Raw genomic sequence first — 23,410 nt, 5'->3', positions numbered from 1 at the left:
GTAGTTATAAGTAGTTACGCGAAATAGTGTCGTAATATAAATAGAGATATATTAATCAAGAACTGTTAGTCATGTACAATATGGCCGAACTATTAGCAAATTGCATTGAATATTTAAATCTAAGGTTTGTTTACCTTCATTCCTTCTTCGATTGGAATAGGTTACACGTCAATTGACATTATTTATTACACAATACCTTTATATAAACTATACGAATACCAGGAAATAGACAATTCCACAAATTTCAATATGAAATTCGTATTAGAAATGAAAGTATGAGAATTTAATAACACAACAATAATGCAACATGCCATGGCTACGGAAACGACTTCAAATATGAAAGGGATGTTTTCACCCGCTTTATTAAATCCCTTATTTACTCAACTGCAGTGTATTTGTTTATTTGTGAAACAAACAATTATAATAATACTTTTTAGTAAAAAAACAAATATAAGAAAAACATAAATCAATCAAGTTTCCACTTAAAATTAAAGCAAACCAATGAAAACTTAAAATAAAAACAGAAAGTAAAAAAGCAAGTACAGTACAGGTACAGTAAAGGTTTAAATATATTACGTAACCTAATTTTAAATTCACTAATATTAGAGTTAAATATGTCTAATTATTAACAATGTATTTTATAATTTGTTACATGCACGTAACAAGAATACATTTTATAAATATATTTATATAAATATTTAAAAAAATACAATAATAATTATTTGGCGTACATCTTCTTCTTCGAGTGCCACTCCGACTAGCGAAGGTTGGCAGTCAGCTTTGAATACTCCTTCTTGTTCTTCGCGAGGCGAAAGAGATCGACAGCACTCGCAATTCCCGTCCAATCTCGGATGTTGCACAGCCAAGACTTTTTCCTGCGCCCAACAACTCTCCTTCCGGCAACTTTTCCCATCATAATGAGTTGCAAAAGTTCATATCTTTCATGCCTAAGCACGTGTCCGAGATATGCAACTTGGCGTACATGTGGGGAGGATATTAATGTTTATTTCATTCGTAATAATAAACATCGAACATAATTAAATAATCCCGATTACGCTTAGCGAAAATCTTTTGGTCGAAATTAATAAGCTACTACGTCAAATTATAAAACAAAAGACGCACACGAAACATTAAAATAAGGTAACACAAAATTAAAAGAAAATGCTAGTGTACCTATCCAGTAATCAACAATTTGTTAATTTAATACGTCAATAATTTACTTGTATGACTTTATAAAAGCCTGGCTGGCTAGATACTCCTCACTTATCAGTTATTTTTTAACGAAATAGCAAGCTATGTATATAGCAATACTTATTATTATGTCCCTGTTGGAATGTTGAGCGAGCCAGTGTAACCACGAGGATGGCGCTTTAGCGGAGTAATGAATGGTTAATAATTATTAAAGTCAATGTTTAAGGGCACGTGGGGGTGAGCAAATAGGGGGCGGTAGTGACTTTACCATCAGGTGACCCATTCGAAGGTTCGCTTACCAATTTGAGGAGAAAAAAAATACAACACTATTGAAAATAGGCGTTGACTTGCAATACCGGGACATGTATTCGCTTTTGTTGCTTCAGCTGAATACTAGCTCCATATGCCTTTTAGTTTAAAATCTAAGACTGCTAAAAAAGAAATTTTCGTTAGAAAGCTTGAAGTTTGGTTAGTCTTATTTCACTGCCTTACTAATGCTGTCAAGTAAACATGATATTATTGGAAAAAACTGAATGCTATAAAGACACAGCGTCATATAAGGATCAAATGAAACAAATAAACAGTTTCATCATTTTTAATAATTATTATTTATAGATTTATTTAATTAGAACAAAGTTATCTTTGTAACTTTTCTACAAATATTTTTAACATATTTCCTGAACAGACAACTTGTCACAAAACATCCTAACTATGTACACATAATATAAACACATCTAAAGCTTCATCATCATCAGACCACACTAGTCTGGAAATAGGTCTCCCCAAATGCACGCCACTGTGGTCTTTCTTCGGCAAAAAGCTTTTTCTTTCTAAAGCTTACTTAAAAATAAATTACATTTTATAATAAGGCCAAAGCCTTTTCACATCTCAAACATTTATCGCTATCATCCACGGCATTATACTTTCTACACCGCAAGCACTGTTGATTTTTACTCTGCACCAATTCGATCTGCCACTTTTTCCCGCCATTACCAATCAAATTGACAGCTGACAGTTCTAAAATTTCACAAAGAACACTGTCATTTATACCATCCGATACATTCAGTTCTATCAATTTTCCATACAATTCCGAATTGACTTTTAAATCGACGACATATTTCTTTAAATTTTCATTCTTTAACATGGCACATACGTCCTTTTTTATATCCAAAATGGTGTCCATTAATGAACTGTCAATGTCGCATGACGTTGAAACTGAGAACTCTTTGGTAAAATAAAACGGTTTATCATACAAGGGATGGTACTGCCATGCCTCTTCGACCAAATGAGGTAAAATGGGACCTAAAGCTTTCGACAGAGAGACCAAAATCGTATGAATGACAAATTGCGCTGATCGTCGCTCGTTAGAACTCTTTGGAGAGCAATACAATCTGTCTTTTATACAGTGACAATATAATCCAGAAATTTTATTGCTTATGAAATATAATATATTTTGAGCTACATGATTGTATCTAAAATTATTATAATGATTATTTATTTGGTTAACAAATTCTTGACATTCTTTGATCATATATTGATCGAAATAGTTTAAGTTCGGTTTATTATTGAAATCCATTTCTTCCATATCACTTGTGACACCTAAGAGATATTTGAGTATGCTACGAACTCTGATGACTTCGTTCTGACATTCTTCTAGAAGTTTCTTGCTTATTACGATTTGAGAATGTTGGGTGGCGTGGCTGGCTACCCACCATCTAGAAGAAAGACATTTATATACTATGAAACTTAATAAATATATATTATAATATACATAATTAAATACATAGTAATTTCATATATTTACTATCACAATTGATCGGTTAGATAAACATTATTTATTTTGTAAAATGAACTTTTGAGCACCAGCATGAACATTGGAATATTTACAAGTACACAAATGTACCTACCTCTTAAAACTATTTATAATATATAAAAAAGAACTAATGAATATATTAAAAGAGAATGTATTTGAATGATTTTACCTCAACGTATCAACACCGTACGCTGGATGTTTCTTATCACCCTGTATTATGGTCTTGGGATCTATGACGTTACCTATCGACTTTGACATCTTGCGTTTCTTCTCATCAACCACGAAACCGTGTACGAAGATCGACCTAAAATATATATATATTTATTAAATTCTTTTTCTTTCATTCAGACTCTTCGTATATCTTCTAAGAATGGTAATTATTCATTAAAAATTTTCTTGTATTGTGGTGTAAGTGCAAATAAAAGGACACCAAATTATGAACAAAAAACTTAAAAAAAACACGACTTACTCATACGGCGCATCTCCCGTCAAGGCCAGTGACGTCAGGAGCGAAGCTTGGAACCAACCTGTCAGTTGGTCTACGCCCTCCGAATACAGACTAGCCTTCCTGTCCCCCAGGGTCTGCCACGAAAGTCCTGAGTCTAGCCAGATGTCCATTATATCCTGAAAATATAAATAACTTAACTCTAACTTACGACTGAGGGGTGGGGGGTGTCGTTTCAATATCGTTTAACTTGGGTTACAACGCGGTGACATATATACCTTCCCTTTAACGACAACTTGACTGTCCAAATCATATTTCTTGATAACACTCTCCGTGAGTAGTTCCTTTACATTACAAGTCCACCAGACATCAGCGTCATTTTCGTTTATAAGTGCACATAATTGTTCTATAATAGCTCTGAAACAATAAAATATTTTCCCGTACAATACTATATTTCAGTCTTCGAAAGAATATAGAATAAAAAATACTAGATTAAACCGGTTTTGGAAATTTTGGACCAATTATTATGGACCTTAAAAACACAGATATTCGAGAGGAGATATTCGTTTAAGCCGACTTATAAAACAAGAAGTTAGGGGTTCATCGTTTACTTAAGAAAAGCTGTGGACTATTCCAACCAAACGAGGGCAAACTTTAACATTGAAATGACGCGATATCTTGAATCTCAAGTCAAGATCTTTAATAATATATAATATTCATTACGGATAGGCGAAAATATTTCGTTTTGAATGTCGGCGACATCGTTATCGTAACTTTAGAAGTAAAATTAAAGATTAGTAGTTAAATGGAACAGAGTTGTAATATCAATAAATATATTAATCAAGATATGTTTATGTATATCTTACTCCTTCGAGTGGAATAGCATATAGAAATATTTGGATGTATCAAAGTTTGTTCTTTTAATTGATATAGTTCAATCGATGACTTAGTGAAGGAGTGAAAATATCTGTATTATTTTGTTACACTATGCCCCCAAGAAAGATGTTTTTAGTGTCGAAAACATGGTGTTTTAGTATATCCCTACTTTCCATGTTCATATAAATTAATAGATTCCCTTACTCATCGACTATGACATCGCTGCCTCTGTAGAGCACGGGTATGGGCACTCCCCAGGCCCTTTGCCTAGATATACACCAATATGGCCGCTTCTCTAGCTGAGCCCTGAAACCTTGTCGGGACTGTTCTGCGGTCGACGGTGGTAAGATTGACACCTTATCCAAGGCTGCCTGAAAATCTTCAATGCTTCAATAATTGTTCATTAGTCATTCTTCTTACTAATTGCGATTTTCATTAATTTGATTTTGTTTTTAGTTTGTACATACACATATATCTTAATAAGAATTATGACGTTTTATGAGATAAGTAGGTGGACAGCCCACCTGCCACGACGGGCCACCTGATGGCGAGTAGTCACCACCATCAACAGATATTAGCTCTGTAAGAAATGTTAATCATTCCTTATAAAAATTAATATTTACCATCGCCAGTAAACCATCGTCAATGCGCCACAAACCTTGGAAACTAAGATGTTTTGTATTTTCTGGCTGTAGTTACACTAATTCACTCACCCTTCAAATGGGTATACAAAAAAACTTACTACTTGCCATTTGGTGGCCGAATATCTGATGAGCGAATGGTACCTACTCAAACGAGCTTGCACAAAGCCTTACGACAAAGTAAACTTATTTAGACAGAAGTGCTATGTATGTTATAGCGATAAATACAAAGATTTAAAAAACCTATTTATCTTTCTATTTAAACCCCATATTCTATTTAAATAAAGTTTGGCAAATATTAATTAATTGAAGCAAAATATTATAAAATACAAATTAAACTCACCAAAGCGCGTTCCTTCAATACGGATGTGTCAATAAACCACTGGTGACTCGCCCTGATGATGACAGGCTTCTTTGTCCTCCAATCCAAGGGGTACGAGTGGATATACGTGCCTTGATGGATTATGGAGTCTTGGAGTTTCTCTATTACTGCGTCCTGACCTTGGGACAGTACGTGGAGACCATCGAAATCAGGTCCAAGGTTCGTGTAACGACCCAACTCGTCAACGTTACATTCCTGTGTGAATTCATTGAAAATTAAACGATGGTTCCAGAGGGAACCTGCGACTTAGACATGGCGCAGGGCACTTCTTATACTGATCTTAAGACTTAATAATTCATATTGCATTGAATTCTATCGATTATTATTACATGTAAATCATCCATGAACTTTATTCCAGTAGGCTTAAATAAAAATCTACCCTAGGATTTACACAAGTCGCATGAGATGCAACAGGCAACGATCTCATCCACGCAACTTTGGGGTCTGATAAAAGACTGATTGAATACATATGAAGGAAGGTACACAATCTTTAGCATATTTCCTTATTGTATGCTGCATGAATATCCTAGAGGAAATGTGACCTAATACGTTTATCGAAACCGAAATTTGAATTTCAACGGGCATTCAATTTTCATATGCTAAAAATCATGACGGGTAGGACGCACTGGTTGAAGACCTTCGTCTTCAGGCACTGGGGTATTGGCAGTGGGCCGGCCACATCTGTAGAAGAACTGATAGCCGTTGGGGCAAGAAGGTTCTAGAGTGGAGACCGCAAATCGGCAAGCGTAGTGTAGGACCCCTGCGGCATGGTGGAGCGACGATATACGGAAGGTGGCTGGTAGAACATGGATGAGAAGGGCCAAAGATCGGGCTCAGTGGCGCGCCTTAAGGGGAGGCCTACATCCAGCAGTGAAGTAATACAGGCTGATCATGATGATGATGATGATGATGATGCTAAAAATCATCTCATGCGCAGCGACGAAGAAAAATATTGCGAAGAAACGTGCATATGTATGGTTGAATTCTACCACATGTGTATCGACCACGGTCCTACAAACAGGTCTTGCAACTCTGGTTTTATACTTAAGCCCAATAACGCGCAAAGCCGCTATATATATGCGTCGCTGCGATCCAGAGATAACGCAACGACAAATATGACGATAGTCGCGCATACGTCACACGGTCATTGAACCCAAAGCCAATAATCTTGTTTAAACTTAATATTTCCTATAAATTCCGTTTGTTTATAGGAAAAACATATTTTCCACCAACAAAGAAGTAACTTCTTATAGTTGGAAATTTGCTAAGTTGCGAGACCTTTACAGAACCTTTGTAGGACGAATGCGTCTTCTAGAAGCGTGATAAACTTCAAGGCTCATATTTGCCAGGCAGTGACATGTAGATGTCAAGATACCTGATGCTGCCTGCAAGTCAATCAAAGGCATACTAGTTCCACTTCTCATCATCTCTATAATTTTGATATCGAATAAAATGTTCATCAATGGTTTTAACAATATACGTATATGTCAACTTATTATAAACACTAATGTACTAAAAAATTATACACAAATAAACAAAATTGGAATAAAATTGCTGAATATTTTGGCCCATTTTTCTCTGGTATGTTTATGTCTTTAAGCATCTATATAGTTAGTTCATTTAAACTCACTTTATTGTTTATTATAAAATGAAAGAAAATATTTTAGGAAACTCACCACAGTCATATTATTCTTCAAAGCTACCAGAAAGTCGTCAGGTCCGTGCGCAGGCGCAGTATGGACTAAACCAGTACCTTTACCTTTCGTCACGTGACCCGCTTCCAGGAACGGTAATATTTCATTAGTTAATTCGCTTCTGTATGTACAGTCTTGAAGATTTTTACCTGATCATTGAAAATAATGCGATTACTTATATATATTTATTGACAACAATAAGTATGTACCTACGCCTGAATTTCACTGATTTATCTAAATTGTAAAAAAAATCCAAATGACTGACTATGAACGCATAGTTTAAACTAAAGGAACATTAAGAAAGGGATCCACTTAAACAAAGCAATGATTGTTCCGCCCATAAAGCGGTACCGCATTACAGATTTCGCAATAGTAGAGTCTATCGGTGAAACTGACCAATGTCTTGACAATGTCGGTACACCAAAATAGCCATAGTCTATTATTTGCAACTTATATTTAGTCGAGTACACATCCCGAAATAGTAGAATAAAAATTAAATATATAGATAACGGATCAATGATATTAAGATATAGACAATTTTACTATATATACCAGCTATCAGACCCGGCTTCGCAACAGTCGTAATAAAACGTTCATATCACGATATACATCTCTGATCGCCATATATTTACCCGACAACTTCGACAAACAATTCAGAAAATTTACACAAAATCATAATAATTTAATATGATTGTCAATAATGAGCCTAAATACGCCTAAACCGTCCACAATAATCACTCCGTCCATTAGTGAAAACCGTATAAAAATTTACCGAAAAACCTTTTGGCAGTAATTGAGTTTATCTCGTACAGAATCGTCAGTAGAACTCTATTCCTAACAGACACAAAATCCAATTGGCTGACTACAATTTGCACCAGTAATAATACATATTTATTACAATGAATAGTCAAATAATTAAATCAAAACTAACCTTCAAACTCAACCAATACTTCAATCTCACTCCGTAAAACCATCTTCAATTCTTCTATCTGATCTTTGGCTACCAGGAAGTGTTCCGGTCTTGTGGATAGGGTAACTATACAGTACATCATGTTCGGATTATAGGCAATTGCCTTGTTCGCTACGAGAGTCCAAGGTGTGGTGGTCCAGACTAATGCTGATATAGGCTTCCTACAATAATTTCATTCAGAATTAAGATGAAGATTTTAAATATACAAATCTTGATTCTACGTTTGAAAGTAGGCGGTTCACGTCTCTAAATAGTAATTTAACTTAATACAAACTTATTTTTCTCTTGTCAGTTACGTACATACGTTAGTGGCATACACTTTTTTTATTTCAGATAGGTAGGCGGACTAGCAAATAGGTCACCTGATGGTAAAAATTCCACTGATCATACATTAGTACTTTAAAAAATGTAATAATTCCTGATATCAATAATGTACCATCAAAATCAACCTTAGGATTAACCATGAACTTACTAATTATTTAATAATCTTTAACAATACTTTTAAACTTGGCAACAGAAGCATTTTGGTCGCTTTCTGGGATCCTGTTGTAGAACCCATTGCCATTGCCCCAAGAATAACACGTTTGTATTTTTTTATGTACCAATGCTAAGAGTATCATATTTTCTCGATTTCTTTAAATTGATGCCTCAATGATTCTCCTCAATGGCTTTAGATTGTGCGAATAGCCCTTTTCTGGAGCACAAATATCGTATGGATGGTGGCTGCGTTACCCCAAAGTATAATACCGAAAGACGTTAGACTGTGAAAGTAACTGAAATATACTAAACGAGCCGTATTAACATCGGTAAATAATCTAATTTTTTGACCGCAAATGCCACAGAGCTTAGTCTACTCAACAATCCGTTTATACGGAGGATCCATTGCAACTTGTCATCAACAGTAAGGCCAGTAAATTCAGCTGACTCAACTCAATTGGATCCATCGATTCCCCTATTGATAAGTACATCAGCTTTTATTTTTTTGTGTGTAATAAATTTTACAATTTTTATTATTTAACCTAAGATCATTTACGCTAACCAGTGTACTATATCAGAGAAAGTATTGTTAACATCCTCATATTGTTCCATCTTTCTAATTATTTTAAAAACAAAGCAGGTATCATCAGCAAACAATAAAATATCGTATTTGTTCCCAACAACAAAGGGCAAGTCATTTATACATATGAGGAATAAAAAGGATCCAAGAATTGATCCTTGAGGGACCCCCATAATTCATATAATCCCGGGGCCTGTATACGCATACAGCAATTACCCGCTTAAGCTCTACACAGACTATCTATATATTTTGCTCAATAGAAAATATCACAATATCTTTACAAATTTTAAATTTAATCATTTTACTCATACATATGTATTAAAGACCCACCACATATTGCATTTTTTATAGAACAGACTAGTCATCTGGTGCCGCATTATATAAACTACTTACCCACCCGCAATACTTTTTGCTGCTTCTGGCAGCTTATCTAATCCAAATTTGATATAAACCTCTTTGCTTTTGAACTGTGGATCATATTCCAACTCAGCTTCAGCTAAAGCTGTTCTGAAAAATATAATTAAATAAAAAATACAACCAAATTGATAAATGCCTTCTTTATTTTGAATTTCATTGAAAACAATGTTTATGTTAGAAAGGTTTTAAATAAATAAAATAATATATTATCTATTTATTGAAACATAAAACTTGGAATTATTATTGTTATTATAAAATTCAGTTTTATGCATCTTATTTATAGAGGAATGCTCAACATATTTTAAGAAGGCTATCATCAGCTTCTAAACATTGATATATTTAGATGTGTCTACTTCATGATGATGGTCAACATAATATTTAATAATAATAATAGCAATATATACAACCTACTTGGAAGAAGGTGACCAATAAACTGGTTTTAGAGCTCTGTAAATCAAACCAGATTTATACATTTTGTAGAACTGTCTCAGTTGGTTCTGTACATAACTTTTATTAAGAGTCAAGTAGCATTGCTCATCCCAATCTGCCATAACACCCCAACTTTCAAATGCTGCTTTTTGTCGTTCCACTGTTCCCAAAGCAAATTTTCTGGCGATTTGTCTTATCTGTACAGGATCAGAAGGTTCATTATCCTGTGTCTTTTTCGTTTTTAACGCCTTAAACTCTATGGGTAGGCCGTGGCAATCCCAGCCAGGAATATAGTGAACCTTGTTTCCTTGGAGGATTTGACTTCTATTGTTTATGTCTTTTATTATCTGTGAAAAGTATTTATTTAATTTAAAAAATAACAGGAACAATTAAAAAAATGATTAGCTCACATTTAGCATATCTGTATTTTAATGATTATGCATAATTAAATGATAGTTTCAAATTATGCTATAAAGTGTATACTGCTTTTGAAACAAAGTTTTTACACTGCTTTTTTTGTAGTATATAATGATTCAGTGAAACGACTTTATTTGAACAGGAAGTCAAATGATATGTCTTTTATTGATGTTGTATATACTAAGAAATATAGTTTCTTTTTTATAAGCCTATTAAGTTAAAGTTCATAATGTTGTCTTGTGTTTAAGGAAAATTAAATAAAAAAATAATTTTAATATTTATATTTCTTTTTTTTAAAGTCCCTATAAATATCTATAACATATTCTTAAATTGTTGATTATAGTGTTTGAAACTGAATCATATATTTATAAGCTATTTGTTTTTTTACTTAGAAAGTCTAATTATTACTTTGTTAACAGCATGGCCCATGTGTAAGTCTCCATTAGCATATGGTGGACCATCGTGCAAGACAAATTCTGGTCCATTCAGATGTTCCCTTTGCCAGTTGTAAAGTTGAGAGAACTTCGCTTTCTGAAATAATCATTCATATTTTTTAATATAAAATAATAAAAAAAAAATTTAAATTTAATAATATCGCTTTCATTATGTTAAATCGTAACTATTAATTTTTTTTACCTCCTTTTTTATCTATTATGTAAATTAACAATAATATTTCAAAAGACATTTTCTATAGCAATATTTTCCTACCTTACCTTTTGTATTTCATCTTTATCTACAAAGGATCTTGCCGGAAAATCTGTTTTAGGAAATAATATTGTATTGGAATAAGTCTTTGTGTTCGGTTTTACGGAACTTTTTGTTCTTATGCATATTACACAGGTCCATTTTGAGTTTAATTTTCGATAGTTTGAATGAAAAATTTTAAAATTCCTATTTAGAAGCATTTTAAGGTTATGTTATTTCAAATATTTTAACAATTTATTATTCATAGAGTATAAAAACTTAATATAAACTGACATCTGTCAGAAAACAGCTGGGAATACTTGACTGCGTAAAAATCTTTAGGTGTTTCAATTTTGGAATAACGAAAGTAAATATATTATATATTGGAACAACAAATTTACAAACTAATTAATTATACAAAATTATGTATGCAATACATTATATTTAACAACATTTTAGTTTCCTGGACGCAACATTCAGTCTCTTTTCAAGTTTTTGACATCTATCAATATCACGCGTTCTTTTTACTCTGTGTTTGCCAAAATAACACATGTTTTTGTACCTTATTTCTGTATTTCAATAATATTGTAATTTAAAGTTTATCACAATGGTAAATATATTTAAATAATAAGGAATACGATGTAAAACATTGCTAGTTTACAATTTCAACGTGTTCTGTTTCAGCCGAAAGCTAAAAAGAAGTTTATAGATCGTAAGAAAGCAGTAACTTTCAATCTAGTTCACAGATCTCAAAGAGATCCTCTAGTAGCTGATGAAAGTGCACCACAACGTGTCCTTGTACCGGTAAATGCTAACATACCAGCCAAGAAAGAAAAAGATCCTGTAAGTAAAAGATAGATAACCTTCACACTATTTTCTGGACTTTAGAGTATGTTAAACAATTGCCAGTACCCTTGTGCTTAAAAAAATAAGAAAATTACTTCAAACTCATTGTAATATAGCTTGTAACACACTAATTGTATTTATTTAAGGGTACATAGAAATATGAAGGCTTATCCTCAGATCATATTCAATGATAAATAGACAAAGCTCATTATGCAAATAAAAATTTCGTAAAAAAGTTTCGTAGTTAGCAGGGTGTGGAATTAATATTCATTGATTTTTATGCAGTAGTAAAATTTACCCTAAAATAATTAAAATAAATAGTTCATGCCTAAAAAACTAAATAATGAATGGCTTGCTGTTTCTTCTCATTCTTATTGATTCAAAAATTAGATTGATTTCAAACCAGCTACATATTTCATTCAATCTTTTAAAATAGTGTACCGACAGTTTTTGTAAGTCTATTTCAATAATGTATATTCTTCAAATTGACTTTAAAAATGACTATATATTTTAAATTGAATATATGTATTAATAATTGAAAAGTGAAAGTAATTTAAAAAGCACAATGCCCCACTGCTAAACAAAGGCCTCCTCTGCCATTAACGAAAACATTTATAACTTATTCTACCACACTTCTCCATTGCCTGCTATAGACACATGTGGGACTATTACCTAGACACATACAGTGTCGTTATAATGGTTTCCTTCACTGTTTCATAATAAAATTGTTTTCTTTTAGGAATTAACGGCAGAACAAAGGGTTGAAGAGCAGAGAAAGTATGGAATATATTTTGATGATGACTACAATTACTTGCAACATCTTAAAGATACGAGGGAGGTCACAATGGTGCTACAGCCAGTAAGTTTTATGATTTTGATTTATATACAAAAAAATATATAGTATAAAAAGATTGCATGTATATATATATAAATAAGGGAGTTATGTATGAACATTTCAAACAAGTAATGGAGACATGGTCGCAGGTTGCATATTGACTATATACTTTAAACATAAATAAAACTGAACAATATAAACATTTTAACCCTTTAACAATATTTAACTGCACTGCACAAATAGCTATACAACTTATCACAAGCTTCCAAGATCAAACTCTGCTTGTGGCACTTCTAAAATTAATTAAAAAAAATATATATTTTTAAAGTTTTATTTTTTTAGAATTACTAATATACCTATTTACTCGGCCAATTTATAAAGTTGTGGATTATTTACTTACTGTTATTCCCTGAGATACCTTGTCTTTTAAATTGGTACCCACTGTGTAACTTTAGTTACATTAGTAAGACTTTTTTTCTTTTATATATTTACTAAAGATAATGTATATTTACTATTTAAACATTTATTAGTTCCAATATTTATTATTCTTTGAGAATTAATTGTTCAATTTAAATAGTATGATTTTAAGTTTTTTTTTTTTGGCAAATATAGAAAACAAGTCATAAAAGAAAAGAAAAGCAAGGAAATGTAAATGAAGGTCAAGATGAAGATGACGATGGAATGGATTTGTTGGAAAACATACAGCTGCCCAGTTCAGTTTTCGCATCGGAAGTAGAGGAAGATGTTGGTTTATTGAATAAAGCTGCTTCACAAGGTAATACTAAGAATAAAGAAAATTATACACTGATTAATTTTGCTTGTGAATCATTTTTGGGATAGTGACCTCTTTCTCTCAGGCATTCTATGCTAAATTTGATCTTTGATTTGTTTCGATTTGCAAAAAAAAATCACTTATAATAAAAAGGCATTTGAGAGCTACATTCAATGAGCTAAATTATAAATTTATTTACAATAAACATCTGTAAACTTGGAAGTTTCTAAAATAAACTTAATGGCAATCTTTTAAGCAATTCATATATTTATCTCATTCTTTGTCATTCTGTCTAATTAAATAAAATTAATAAACAAAAGCACTCTTCTGAATGGTTGGCATCAGGCATCATGTTTATACAACAACCACTCAGGAAAGCTTGTTTACAAAAGTTTTATTAAATAAAACCTTGGATAACACTAGGGTTCCCGGGATTCAGGGTGACTGATTACAAAAACATTTTGGTGTATGAATGCTATTACATAATTTGTTAATCTATTGTTGTTTTCAGGGTTATGTTTGGATTTAGACCCCGATGTCGTAGCAGCTTTAGATGAAGACTTTGATTTCGACAACCCTAGTAACCAACTTGAAGATAACTTCATTGAATTGGCAATGGGAGAAGGTATGGTTTTTATATATACAAAGTAACTTTGATTGAATTGGTTGCAGGAAAATTAAACATATCCAATAAATATATGTATTATCCAGGAAGGAAAATTTTTGTATACAAGATATACCTTACCAACCATTCTAAACAGATTAAGAGGGGAAGTTTCAATATATAATGATGATGATCCTCTAGATCCTGGCCAGTTTTAAGAGAGGCTAGGAAGAATTGCACTGGAGTTATTTTAGTGCACTTATTATTTGTTTGTATGTGCACAGACACTATATCCTTCAACTCATCGTACAATTAGAAACATTCTTATATACCAGGCACAGGGCAGCTCCTCATAATTGAGGCAGTTAGCTTGCATTGTCGTATTGCTTGTGCCTGCTATCATATTGTATAAGCCTAGCTATGTTATGTTTTTAAGACAGATTTTTGATGAGTTGAGAAACCATTCTTTAAGATTTTTTTTTAATGTTCTTTTCCTTTCATTGACGATTTTTAAATTAAATTACTAATTTATAATAACAAACTATCTGGTTATCAGGCATTAACAATTGAAAATTGAATAGGCAAGGACAGCAAACATTACATAGCCTATATTTGAAAACCACTAGATTAGTTATAGCAGCAAAGTTATCAGAAAATTGATTTAAAGAATCCATTTGTTCATTGTAATATTGTCTCAGGTGGCGATGATGAAGAATATGATGAAGCTGACAGTATCTCTGGGGATGATGACTCTGACAAAGCGTTCGCTTCTGATCTCGATTCAGATGACTATAGCGATAGGTCACAGGTAAATTACAATTAAAACACAGCACTTAAAAAGATCTATAATAATATAATATCTTTATTTATGCTTGTAAATTCTAACAGACATTGTCGTCTGTATATATTTATATATTTTGATGAGTTACAACAAAGTGGATAATATAAAATAATTCTAGGAAAAATACATATAATATGTATCAACATTCAAGGAGATTGGTCGAATGCATTCATGTATATTACTAGTCGGCCATCCCAATTTCTCCTTGAATCCTTTCTTAGTGAACGTCCACACTGTGAAAGTGGCTATGTTCAATTTTAAATCAATTGTACCTTTAGTTTCTGAGATATAGTGATGACTCAGTCCTGTGTCTACGATCTAGATCTTATTAAATCACTTGCGATTATTATTAAATATAGAAAAATTACAACTGACACATTATTTAAAGTTACAATCTAAACATATAGGATGAACACAAGTGCGACCGAAAAGATATCACGATCATAACACAATATCTAAGTGAATTCACACAAAAACTGCCACTATGTGGAAAGCTAACCTCTGAACATTTGACAGGGTGAACTTATACACTATTGAAATAATTAGCGGTTATCACAGAGCACTATAGTTTTATGAACATATTCAAAAATACAAACTTAACTTATAATTCTAAACATGAAAACGTAATCAGTTACTTATAATATTTAAATCATTGTAACGTTAAAATAGGGTGTGGGTATTGATGAGTAATGTGTCAATAAAAAAAATATTAAAATTTCTTTAAGGCAAAAAAAAATAAAAGAAATCTGTAGAGTTGGAAAAGTTTTTAAACTAAGCAAATCCTCAAAAAAAAGTGCTCCGGAAGTCAGATAAATTATTTTAACATTACAAATAGATTTACAAAAACAGCAAATCTATGTTCAAAAATATTTTATTCAAAAAAAAATGAAAAAGTAATTTTCTTATAATATTCTAAATTTAATTGTTAACATAATCGGGCGCCAGGATGTTTACATCCGTTTTAATTAAGCTTAAACAAATATTTACTAAATATAAAAAAAAAATTTAAAGTTCATTAAAAATAATTGAATACATGTCAAAATTCAACTTCAAGTAAAATTATTCAAAATTGACAACTAAGTTACTTAAAGTAAAGTTACAAACAAGTCAAGTTTATCAACTGGATTAAACCAAATGTCTAAATAATTATAAATGAATTTAAACAGTAAATTCAAATAGTGAAAAATTATGTTTGAATAAAGTTTCAATAACGTTTTGATAAGGTTTGAATAAAGTTTGAATGCCAAATTTTTTATAAAAGTAAATACATTTCTAATTAAATCTCGCGCGGTTAAGTTTCGGCGAAAATAAATATGTAAAAATTATATGCCAAGATCCATTAATATAAATTAGTGTGATAAAGTTTTACTCCCTTAAAAGTTTCCAAAAATCCATCTTCACCAAGCAAACTTAAAATTATAAGTTTCCCAGAAGTAAACTTCTATTTAAATCTTCAAAATATCCAACGAAATGAAGTTGAATTATTCCTCGAAAAGCGTTGAATCCAATCGAAGATAATGCCAAAGAAAATAATTCAAGAATATCATCCCAGTAAATAGATGAAGAGATTAATCCATGAAATAATTGAAGAAAATAAATGAAAAATACCGTAGAAAAATTGCTTTGAAAAATATTGTCGAAAAATAACTGAAAAATAATGTTGAAAAATAACTGTAAAAGGAGAAATAATTCTGATTAGAATCTATTACAAATTTCGAAATTCTTTTAACTTTAATATTTCAAACGACTTACCCGGTCAATCCCGGTTATTTTTCACAAATAACAAAAAGCATCGTGGGAAATATTCTAAAAATTCCCTGTAAAGAACCACAATCGTTGTTACGACACAGTACAATTCGAATAAATACAAATTTCGAAGAAAGATTCAAAACTTACCACGAGGCGACAAATATCGGAATTAATTTCGATAATCCGACATGGATTTATTTCCCATTCTTCAAAATAGAACTCACTGTCCATTTAAACAAATATTTTCAACAATATTTAAAGTTTAAAACAATATAAAAGTACAAACAAAATAAATTAGCGTCACATTTCGACTCAAAAAGCGGAAGGAAAGTGAAGCTTTAGACAAATGTCAAAGATCATCTCAAAGATATTATAAAGATAATAAATCACAATTAGTTCGGAAATGCATAATGCATAAAAAGTGCATTTTTGTTTCAAATGTCAAAATTAACGGTAATTTCAAATTATGCGTAAACATAACATAAAATGTCAAAGTTAATTGATAGATGACATCAAATATTTTGTTGAATTTATTTCAAAAGAATGTAAACATGTAACGTGCGCCAAAATTCCGTTACATCATCTAAACATTATTATTTACATTATTATTTCTACTTTGTTTCTTTTCGTAATCTAATCGTAAAAGCTTAATTTCTAAGTCTAATTTTTCCGTTTTTTTGTCAAAATATCGTGCAATGGCTAGGTTACGAGCTAACCTTCCATCATGGTCGGCCTTCTTTTTATCTGAAATTTACAAATATACATTTTATTATTAAAACAATACTTGTTTCTGAAAGCATAACAAATGTACAATCTCATGACCACTATTTATAATATTTGGTAGGGTTGACTAAATGTTTTTGTAACTTTTTAAATTATAGCGATTAAACATGTTCATGTTTTTTGTTAAATCTACATCAAATAGTAAATACGTTACCTTTCTTTTTTATTTTTAATTGTTCTGATATAGGCATGTTAAAGAAAAATTTTGGTGTCTCTGACTTAGAAGGATTCTCATCTTGAATTGCTAGTATTTTTCTTTTCCGAGAATGTGTATCTAAGAACATAAAATAATATAAGGCGTTGTTAATAAACTTGTAAAGGAAATCAGAAGAAAAATTTTATACCTTTGCTAGGAGTTTCAATTAAAACTTCAACATCATCTGGGAGTATAGGTCTCTCGTCATTGGCGTCGGAAACATCTTCATATGCATGTGATCCATCGACAATATCCATCTTATTGTCACTTTCCAACTCCATATTACCACAAGCAATACCATCACCACCAAATGGGACAGTGAAACCAGTACTAGCTGACCCTAGGAGGCTTGACACTTTTTCCAAAATATCATCCGGTGGAATAACATCCGGTTCACCATCAGTCTATGAAAATTAAAAATTTGTATAATCCTAACAAATAATATTTTAAATAATTATCAACTACAGCTACCTTTAGATTATTTATTCTTATTTGTTGAGATCGTTTACGAGCTGCCTTTTTTAAGTTATCCCATTTTAATTTCAATTGTCCTTTGGATCTCGGAATGTAGCCATTCTTAGTGTTAAATGTAGTCGTCAAACTGGTCCATGTATCCTCCTTGGTTTTGTTAGTGGTGGCGTTTGTTTCCTTACTGGTCAAAACGGGGTTGCTTTGGATCAAATCAATTAACAAAGCCACTTCATCTTTTGTCATAATCTTCTTAGATTTCTGTAAATTATATTATAAATTAAATTTACATTTGCATTTAGAAAATACAAAATAATAGTATAAAATTGCTTACCGGTATATTATCCATTATATCCTTACTGATATTTTATAAATAATTCAAACTGTTTTGGTCACTTTGACAGTTAAATAAATATAATTATTTTAATTATATTATGTTTAAAAATAAATCACTCAAAGTAAGTTCATTATGTATTCCTTTTCATTTGAATTAAATTTTACATTGTTGTAAAAACGAAATGCAATAAATGCCATCGGCCTTCGGTCATCGGATAACTAATTGATTGTCGTTGGTATATGATGTAATAACTTAAAAGAACATTTTGAATGGTTCCTTACTCGTAATTCGAGAACGATCGTTTACTGATGTACACAAACAATTTGTTAAATAATATTGTTATCGAACCTGGCTTTAATACCGTAAACAATAGCGAAGTTAGCCTAGAGTTTGACAGTTGACACTTAACAGTACTAACAACGCCAGACTTCTAAAAATAACGTTTTGTTATTGCTTTCAACATTGACTACAAAAAAGTCAAAAGAAAAAGATATATTAACTATTAAATGAAAATATAAAATCAAAAAATAAATTGATATTATGAAACTTGAATAAAGAGCATTTAGATAAAATACTAAAGCAGTTAATAAAGAAATATATATAAAGGATAGATAGATAATATAAAAAGAAAATTTAAGCCATTATTAAAAGAAAATGAAAATAAAAATGTTGAATAACAAATAAACTATATGTAAAAATATTCTTATAATTCATTGAGTTTAAGATGCAGTAAAGAGTCATGTAGACTTTAGTTGACTATTACAAAAGTAGACTTGAAAAAAAAAAAACCATATCAATGAAATTCATACATTATTTGTTACTGAACCGTTTTTGATGATATTTAGTATGAAAGTTCGACCCTAAAGATAGAAATATCCTAATTTCTATGACCTAAATTTTTCAAAAGATTATCACATTTACACATAGTTAATAATGTTTAGTAAAGAGTATTGAGGCCAATTGGTATGAAGTATTAATTTTATTTTGAATTTACTAAGAACTCATATATTTTTAATGTTTTCAGGAGCGAAGACCTAATATGCCGTCATGGGGTGACAAGGATGATACCAAATCTCGCTTCTCTCAATATTCCATGTCATCGAGTGTTATAAAGCGGAACGAAGGTTTATCATTACTGGACAATAAATTTGAAAGGGTCAGTATGTGTTATTTTATCATTATATTAATTATAATATAGCCAGGTTAAATCAGTGGTTATAACACATCGTTAGCCAAAGATCGTAGATTTGTCCGCAAACAAGCGTATTATTCAAGTAAAAAAAGTAAATTAACAGTCAGTAATTTTCCCAGTGATGGGCTTAGGCAGGAGGCCTTTATAAGTTATAAGAAGAAGTTTTTGGAGCTTCTTTCACTATGCTTTTTCAATACGGTTTGATGGATACACATGTGGAAAAGTTTCATTTTAATTAGAAACTTGCAGAATTGTAAGACCTCAACATTATATCCTTCCGAACACGAGACGTATCATGAACACAAATGAAGCGTATAATACAAAAATGCACTCGGGTTTGAACCCGTAATCATCGGTTAAGGTGCACGTTTTCTAACCACTGTACGATCTCGACATGTTATTAATCCAGTTATCGGCCATCATGTTGCAATTTTTTTGGGATTATTTTCAATTCTTCTAATAGCATACATATATATATATATATGCCGTGTAAGTAGTACTACAGTTTTAACTCATACATAACTTACAAGAGTACCATGTATTCCTCGCTGATGTGTTCATCTCAATTTTGTCGTGTAACAATTAAAAAAATGTTTGTTTTTTTTTTATCAGATGTTCGCAGAATACGATGACACTGAAGTCGGCGCGTTGGACTTGGAAGAGATAGAGGGTTTTATGCCGGAGACGCACGATATGTTGCTCAGAGCGGCTGAGGAGTTTGAGGAGTCCCGGAGGAAATACCAGCTCGATAAGGAGAAAGAAATAGCAAGGTACGAGATTAAATCAGTAATATCCAGCTACATCTAGATATATTTTCGTTTTTGTCACTTTCAGACTATTTCAAGTGTGACAATGGCGAAGATTTTTCGTCAAGTTCGATTTTCAATAGAGAAAAAACAAATTAAAGATTAGAAAAAAGAAATTTAATTTATTTATTAACTTTGTCACAAAACATCTAATGGCACTAGGCCAGCCCGTCCTGCCGGTACCAACTACCAGTTACGATCCCAATATGCCAATGTAACGCTTCTATATTGGATAATGATTTCATTTTGAAAATAATAACCAGGTGATTTGGAAAAAAATGTCCAATATTATAAATTTTCAAAATGGCACCCAAATAAATACTTGTTTTTTAAAAAGTTCGTTTAAACTGTAACAAATATTTTGTATTGTTTATGAAAATATATTATTTTACAGAATACAACGCTTGCAGGAAATCGAAGAAGAGTCGGAGGAAGACGATCTGGTCACATTGGAGGTTGAGCCCAAAGAGAAGTGGGACTGTGAAACGATACTATCGACATATTCCAACTTGTACAACCATCCTAAAGTTATTGAGGAACCGAAGGTATATATTAGAGGAATTTACTACTCATTGATCTAGTATTATTGTATTACCGTATTTGGTGTCAATTGTTGGTGAGCAGCATTGTACTGTGTAAGCATCTGATCTATTGTACTATTTGTGTCAGATTTCCGTCCCGCACATGTAATGCTAATATGAGAACAGGTGATCTCGTCATTTTTGCGAAAATGCTATTTTTTAGGAGAAGCATTTAAAACTTTGACATTCTCTAAGCGTTGCCGTGATTCGCGCCAAAACCATAATGACACTCACGCCATCTTACGGAAACTATGTGTTACGGTTATTGCACCAAGTACTTAAGTTTCTTCAGGATGTTTAACTTATTTTTTAAATTTTTGCAAAAGTGACGGCCTCGCACCGGGGGTGCGATAAAACTAGCTACCCGTCCCGACTTCACACGGATACAATAAGGAGCCATATACAACTTTTAAATTGAAGAACAAACAAAAAGAGAATCTTTTGTTTTACCGACTAGGAAAATTTAACTTCTCTGCTTTTTCTATTATTCCTTATTTTTCATATGAATGTATTATACATATAAAGGTTCCTCTTGAATCGCTTTGTCTATTGATGGAAACCGCATTAAAACCCGTTGTTTAGTTTAAAAGATCTAAAAGAAAGGGTACAGACGGGAAGCGACTCTGTTTTATACTATGTAGAGATCATTTATTATTTTGACTGTACCTACATCAATATTACTCATACTCAATATTGACTGGAAGAAATCTCTTATAGAAATAAGCTTTATATTGTGACAGTTTTTCATCCTAAATATTTCTAAGAAAATTGTTCCATAATTAAAAAATAAATGCATCTAATCAAAGTAGTTTTCGATATTATAAATTATATAAAGAAATCATATTTCAGAAATCTAAAAAAATAAGAATAAATCCAAAAACCGGTTTGCCTGAAGATACTCTCGGTAAAGATAACAAGCTCACCATGAAATCGCTTGCGAAATTCAATGAAATGAACGAGAACGATAACAAAGACATGTCCGATGAAGACGGACGGACAAACGCTGAAACTGTGCTGTCTACTTTGAGTGTTCTGTCTATAAGGTATATATGAAACAAATTTTTAAAACCCGGAGGCCGATTTAGAGGATCAAGGTCATCACAGAGACCCCCCCCCCCCCTCTCCCAAACCCCAAAAGCAACTGAGTTCTGATAATTATTATTCTAATCAAAATGTTTTTTTTTAATCTTTATTAGTGGGTCCAGCCTATAATAAGCCATAGTCTATAATATTTAGAATCTTTCTATAATTGAAAATATATAAAGAATTAGTATGAAGCACTCTAATACGCACGAGATCAAAATGAGATCCGATCTTTTGGGATTAAGACACGCGCGGTCAATGCAAGACTAGACCTTATTTATTATTAGCCCCGTCTTAAGCACAACAAGCAACCGTCTACAAGAAATGTTTTTGCGATCTCAGCTTGGGGTCAAGTAATCCCAAAAGATTTTTAAGACTTGAATTGCTTCATCAAAGCGTTGTGTGGATTTTCTACTGCGTTATTTTAATAACAAGGTTATTGGTTTGGAATGATAAATAGAAAGATAGGTGACATTTTTGAAGGTCAATCACACGAAAAAAATCCTGCATTTGAATATATTCATATATACATCTACATAGACATAATCTGTTCAAATCTTATTTAATCCTTTTCCTTGGCCCGTTATAATATTATTTATACTTATATAAACTAATATATTACACATTAAAACTTTCTGTTTGGTTTCAGGCCTAAAGAGGAAACGCCAGAAGAAAAGAAAGAGAGGAAACGTCTCCTCAAAGAATACCGAAAAGAGAGGAGAGTTGAGAAGAAAGCAAACAAAGAAGTTTTCAAAGAAGAGAAGAAGCGACAGGAAAAGATAATGATGAATAATAGAAATAATGTACAAGGAAACAGAATATTGTGAATAAGTTTAATAAATATTTTTTTATTTATATACTATATTTTATTCATGACCTAAATCTTAATATAATCAGAATCATTTTCTAAAATACTATCAGTAATCGGGACTTCGCCAGGATGAAATTCGCAAGTGAAAAAATCTTTTTAAGTAGCAGCGGTAGTTTTTTTTTTAATATGCATAAATAGATATACTAAAAAATCAGAGAACATCAAAATGCACAAATTTTCCATTTTATACTACGTAGGTATATGTGCACAAATAATTAAACACATAACAATAATTCCCTTCGCTAAAAGTAGCATATGGGCTTCCTTGGAGTTCAGGCTTGCTTCGTACTCAATTTTAACAATTTCGGTTCAGTGGTCCGCAACGGACAGACGGAGTTACTATCGCATTTATAGTAATAATATAGATGGTAATAAAATATTCCGGACGCAACGTCTTATTCCGAAAGAACAAAATCGAACGTCAAATGAA

General features: G+C 31.8%; 3 protein-coding genes across 3 annotated transcripts; 1 reads left to right on the top strand and 2 right to left on the bottom strand.

The window, feature by feature from the left end:
• Positions 1-2,026: 2,026 nt before the first annotated feature.
• LOC113396470 (isoleucine--tRNA ligase, mitochondrial) lies at positions 2,027-11,269 on the bottom strand. The gene is made up of 12 exons (XM_026634409.2): positions 11,046-11,269; positions 10,741-10,863; positions 9,898-10,262; positions 9,463-9,576; positions 7,974-8,173; positions 7,025-7,191; positions 5,310-5,543; positions 4,530-4,696; positions 3,728-3,866; positions 3,474-3,628; positions 3,174-3,308; positions 2,027-2,906 (listed from the first exon to the last, which is right to left on the bottom strand). The coding sequence occupies exons 1-12, from the start codon at positions 11,235-11,237 to the stop codon at positions 2,051-2,053; spliced, it is 2,847 nt and encodes a 948-aa protein (XP_026490194.2). The 5' UTR covers positions 11,238-11,269; the 3' UTR covers positions 2,027-2,050.
• Positions 11,270-11,528: 259 nt separating this feature from the next.
• On the top strand, positions 11,529-22,964 carry LOC113396485 (protein LTV1 homolog). The gene is made up of 11 exons (XM_026634435.2): positions 11,529-11,626; positions 11,701-11,859; positions 12,602-12,721; positions 13,310-13,472; positions 13,981-14,094; positions 14,772-14,881; positions 19,472-19,603; positions 20,252-20,409; positions 20,840-20,990; positions 21,876-22,069; positions 22,759-22,964. Exons 1-11 carry the CDS (start codon positions 11,624-11,626, stop codon positions 22,934-22,936), a joined length of 1,482 nt encoding a protein of 493 aa, XP_026490220.2. The 5' UTR covers positions 11,529-11,623; the 3' UTR covers positions 22,937-22,964.
• On the bottom strand, positions 17,244-18,844 carry LOC113396486 (uncharacterized). Its single transcript, XM_026634436.2, has 5 exons — positions 18,445-18,844; positions 18,114-18,371; positions 17,791-18,046; positions 17,601-17,720; positions 17,244-17,407 (listed from the first exon to the last, which is right to left on the bottom strand). Exons 1-5 carry the CDS (start codon positions 18,457-18,459, stop codon positions 17,247-17,249), a joined length of 810 nt encoding a protein of 269 aa, XP_026490221.2. The 5' UTR covers positions 18,460-18,844; the 3' UTR covers positions 17,244-17,246.
• Positions 22,965-23,410: the final 446 nt, after the last annotated feature.

This window comes from Vanessa tameamea, chromosome 25, assembly GCF_037043105.1.
Source record: "Vanessa tameamea isolate UH-Manoa-2023 chromosome 25, ilVanTame1 primary haplotype, whole genome shotgun sequence".
Lineage (NCBI taxonomy): Eukaryota > Metazoa > Arthropoda > Insecta > Lepidoptera > Nymphalidae > Vanessa > Vanessa tameamea.
The sequence above is the reverse complement of the archived record's forward strand: the minus strand, read 5'-3'. Positions and strand labels throughout refer to the sequence as shown.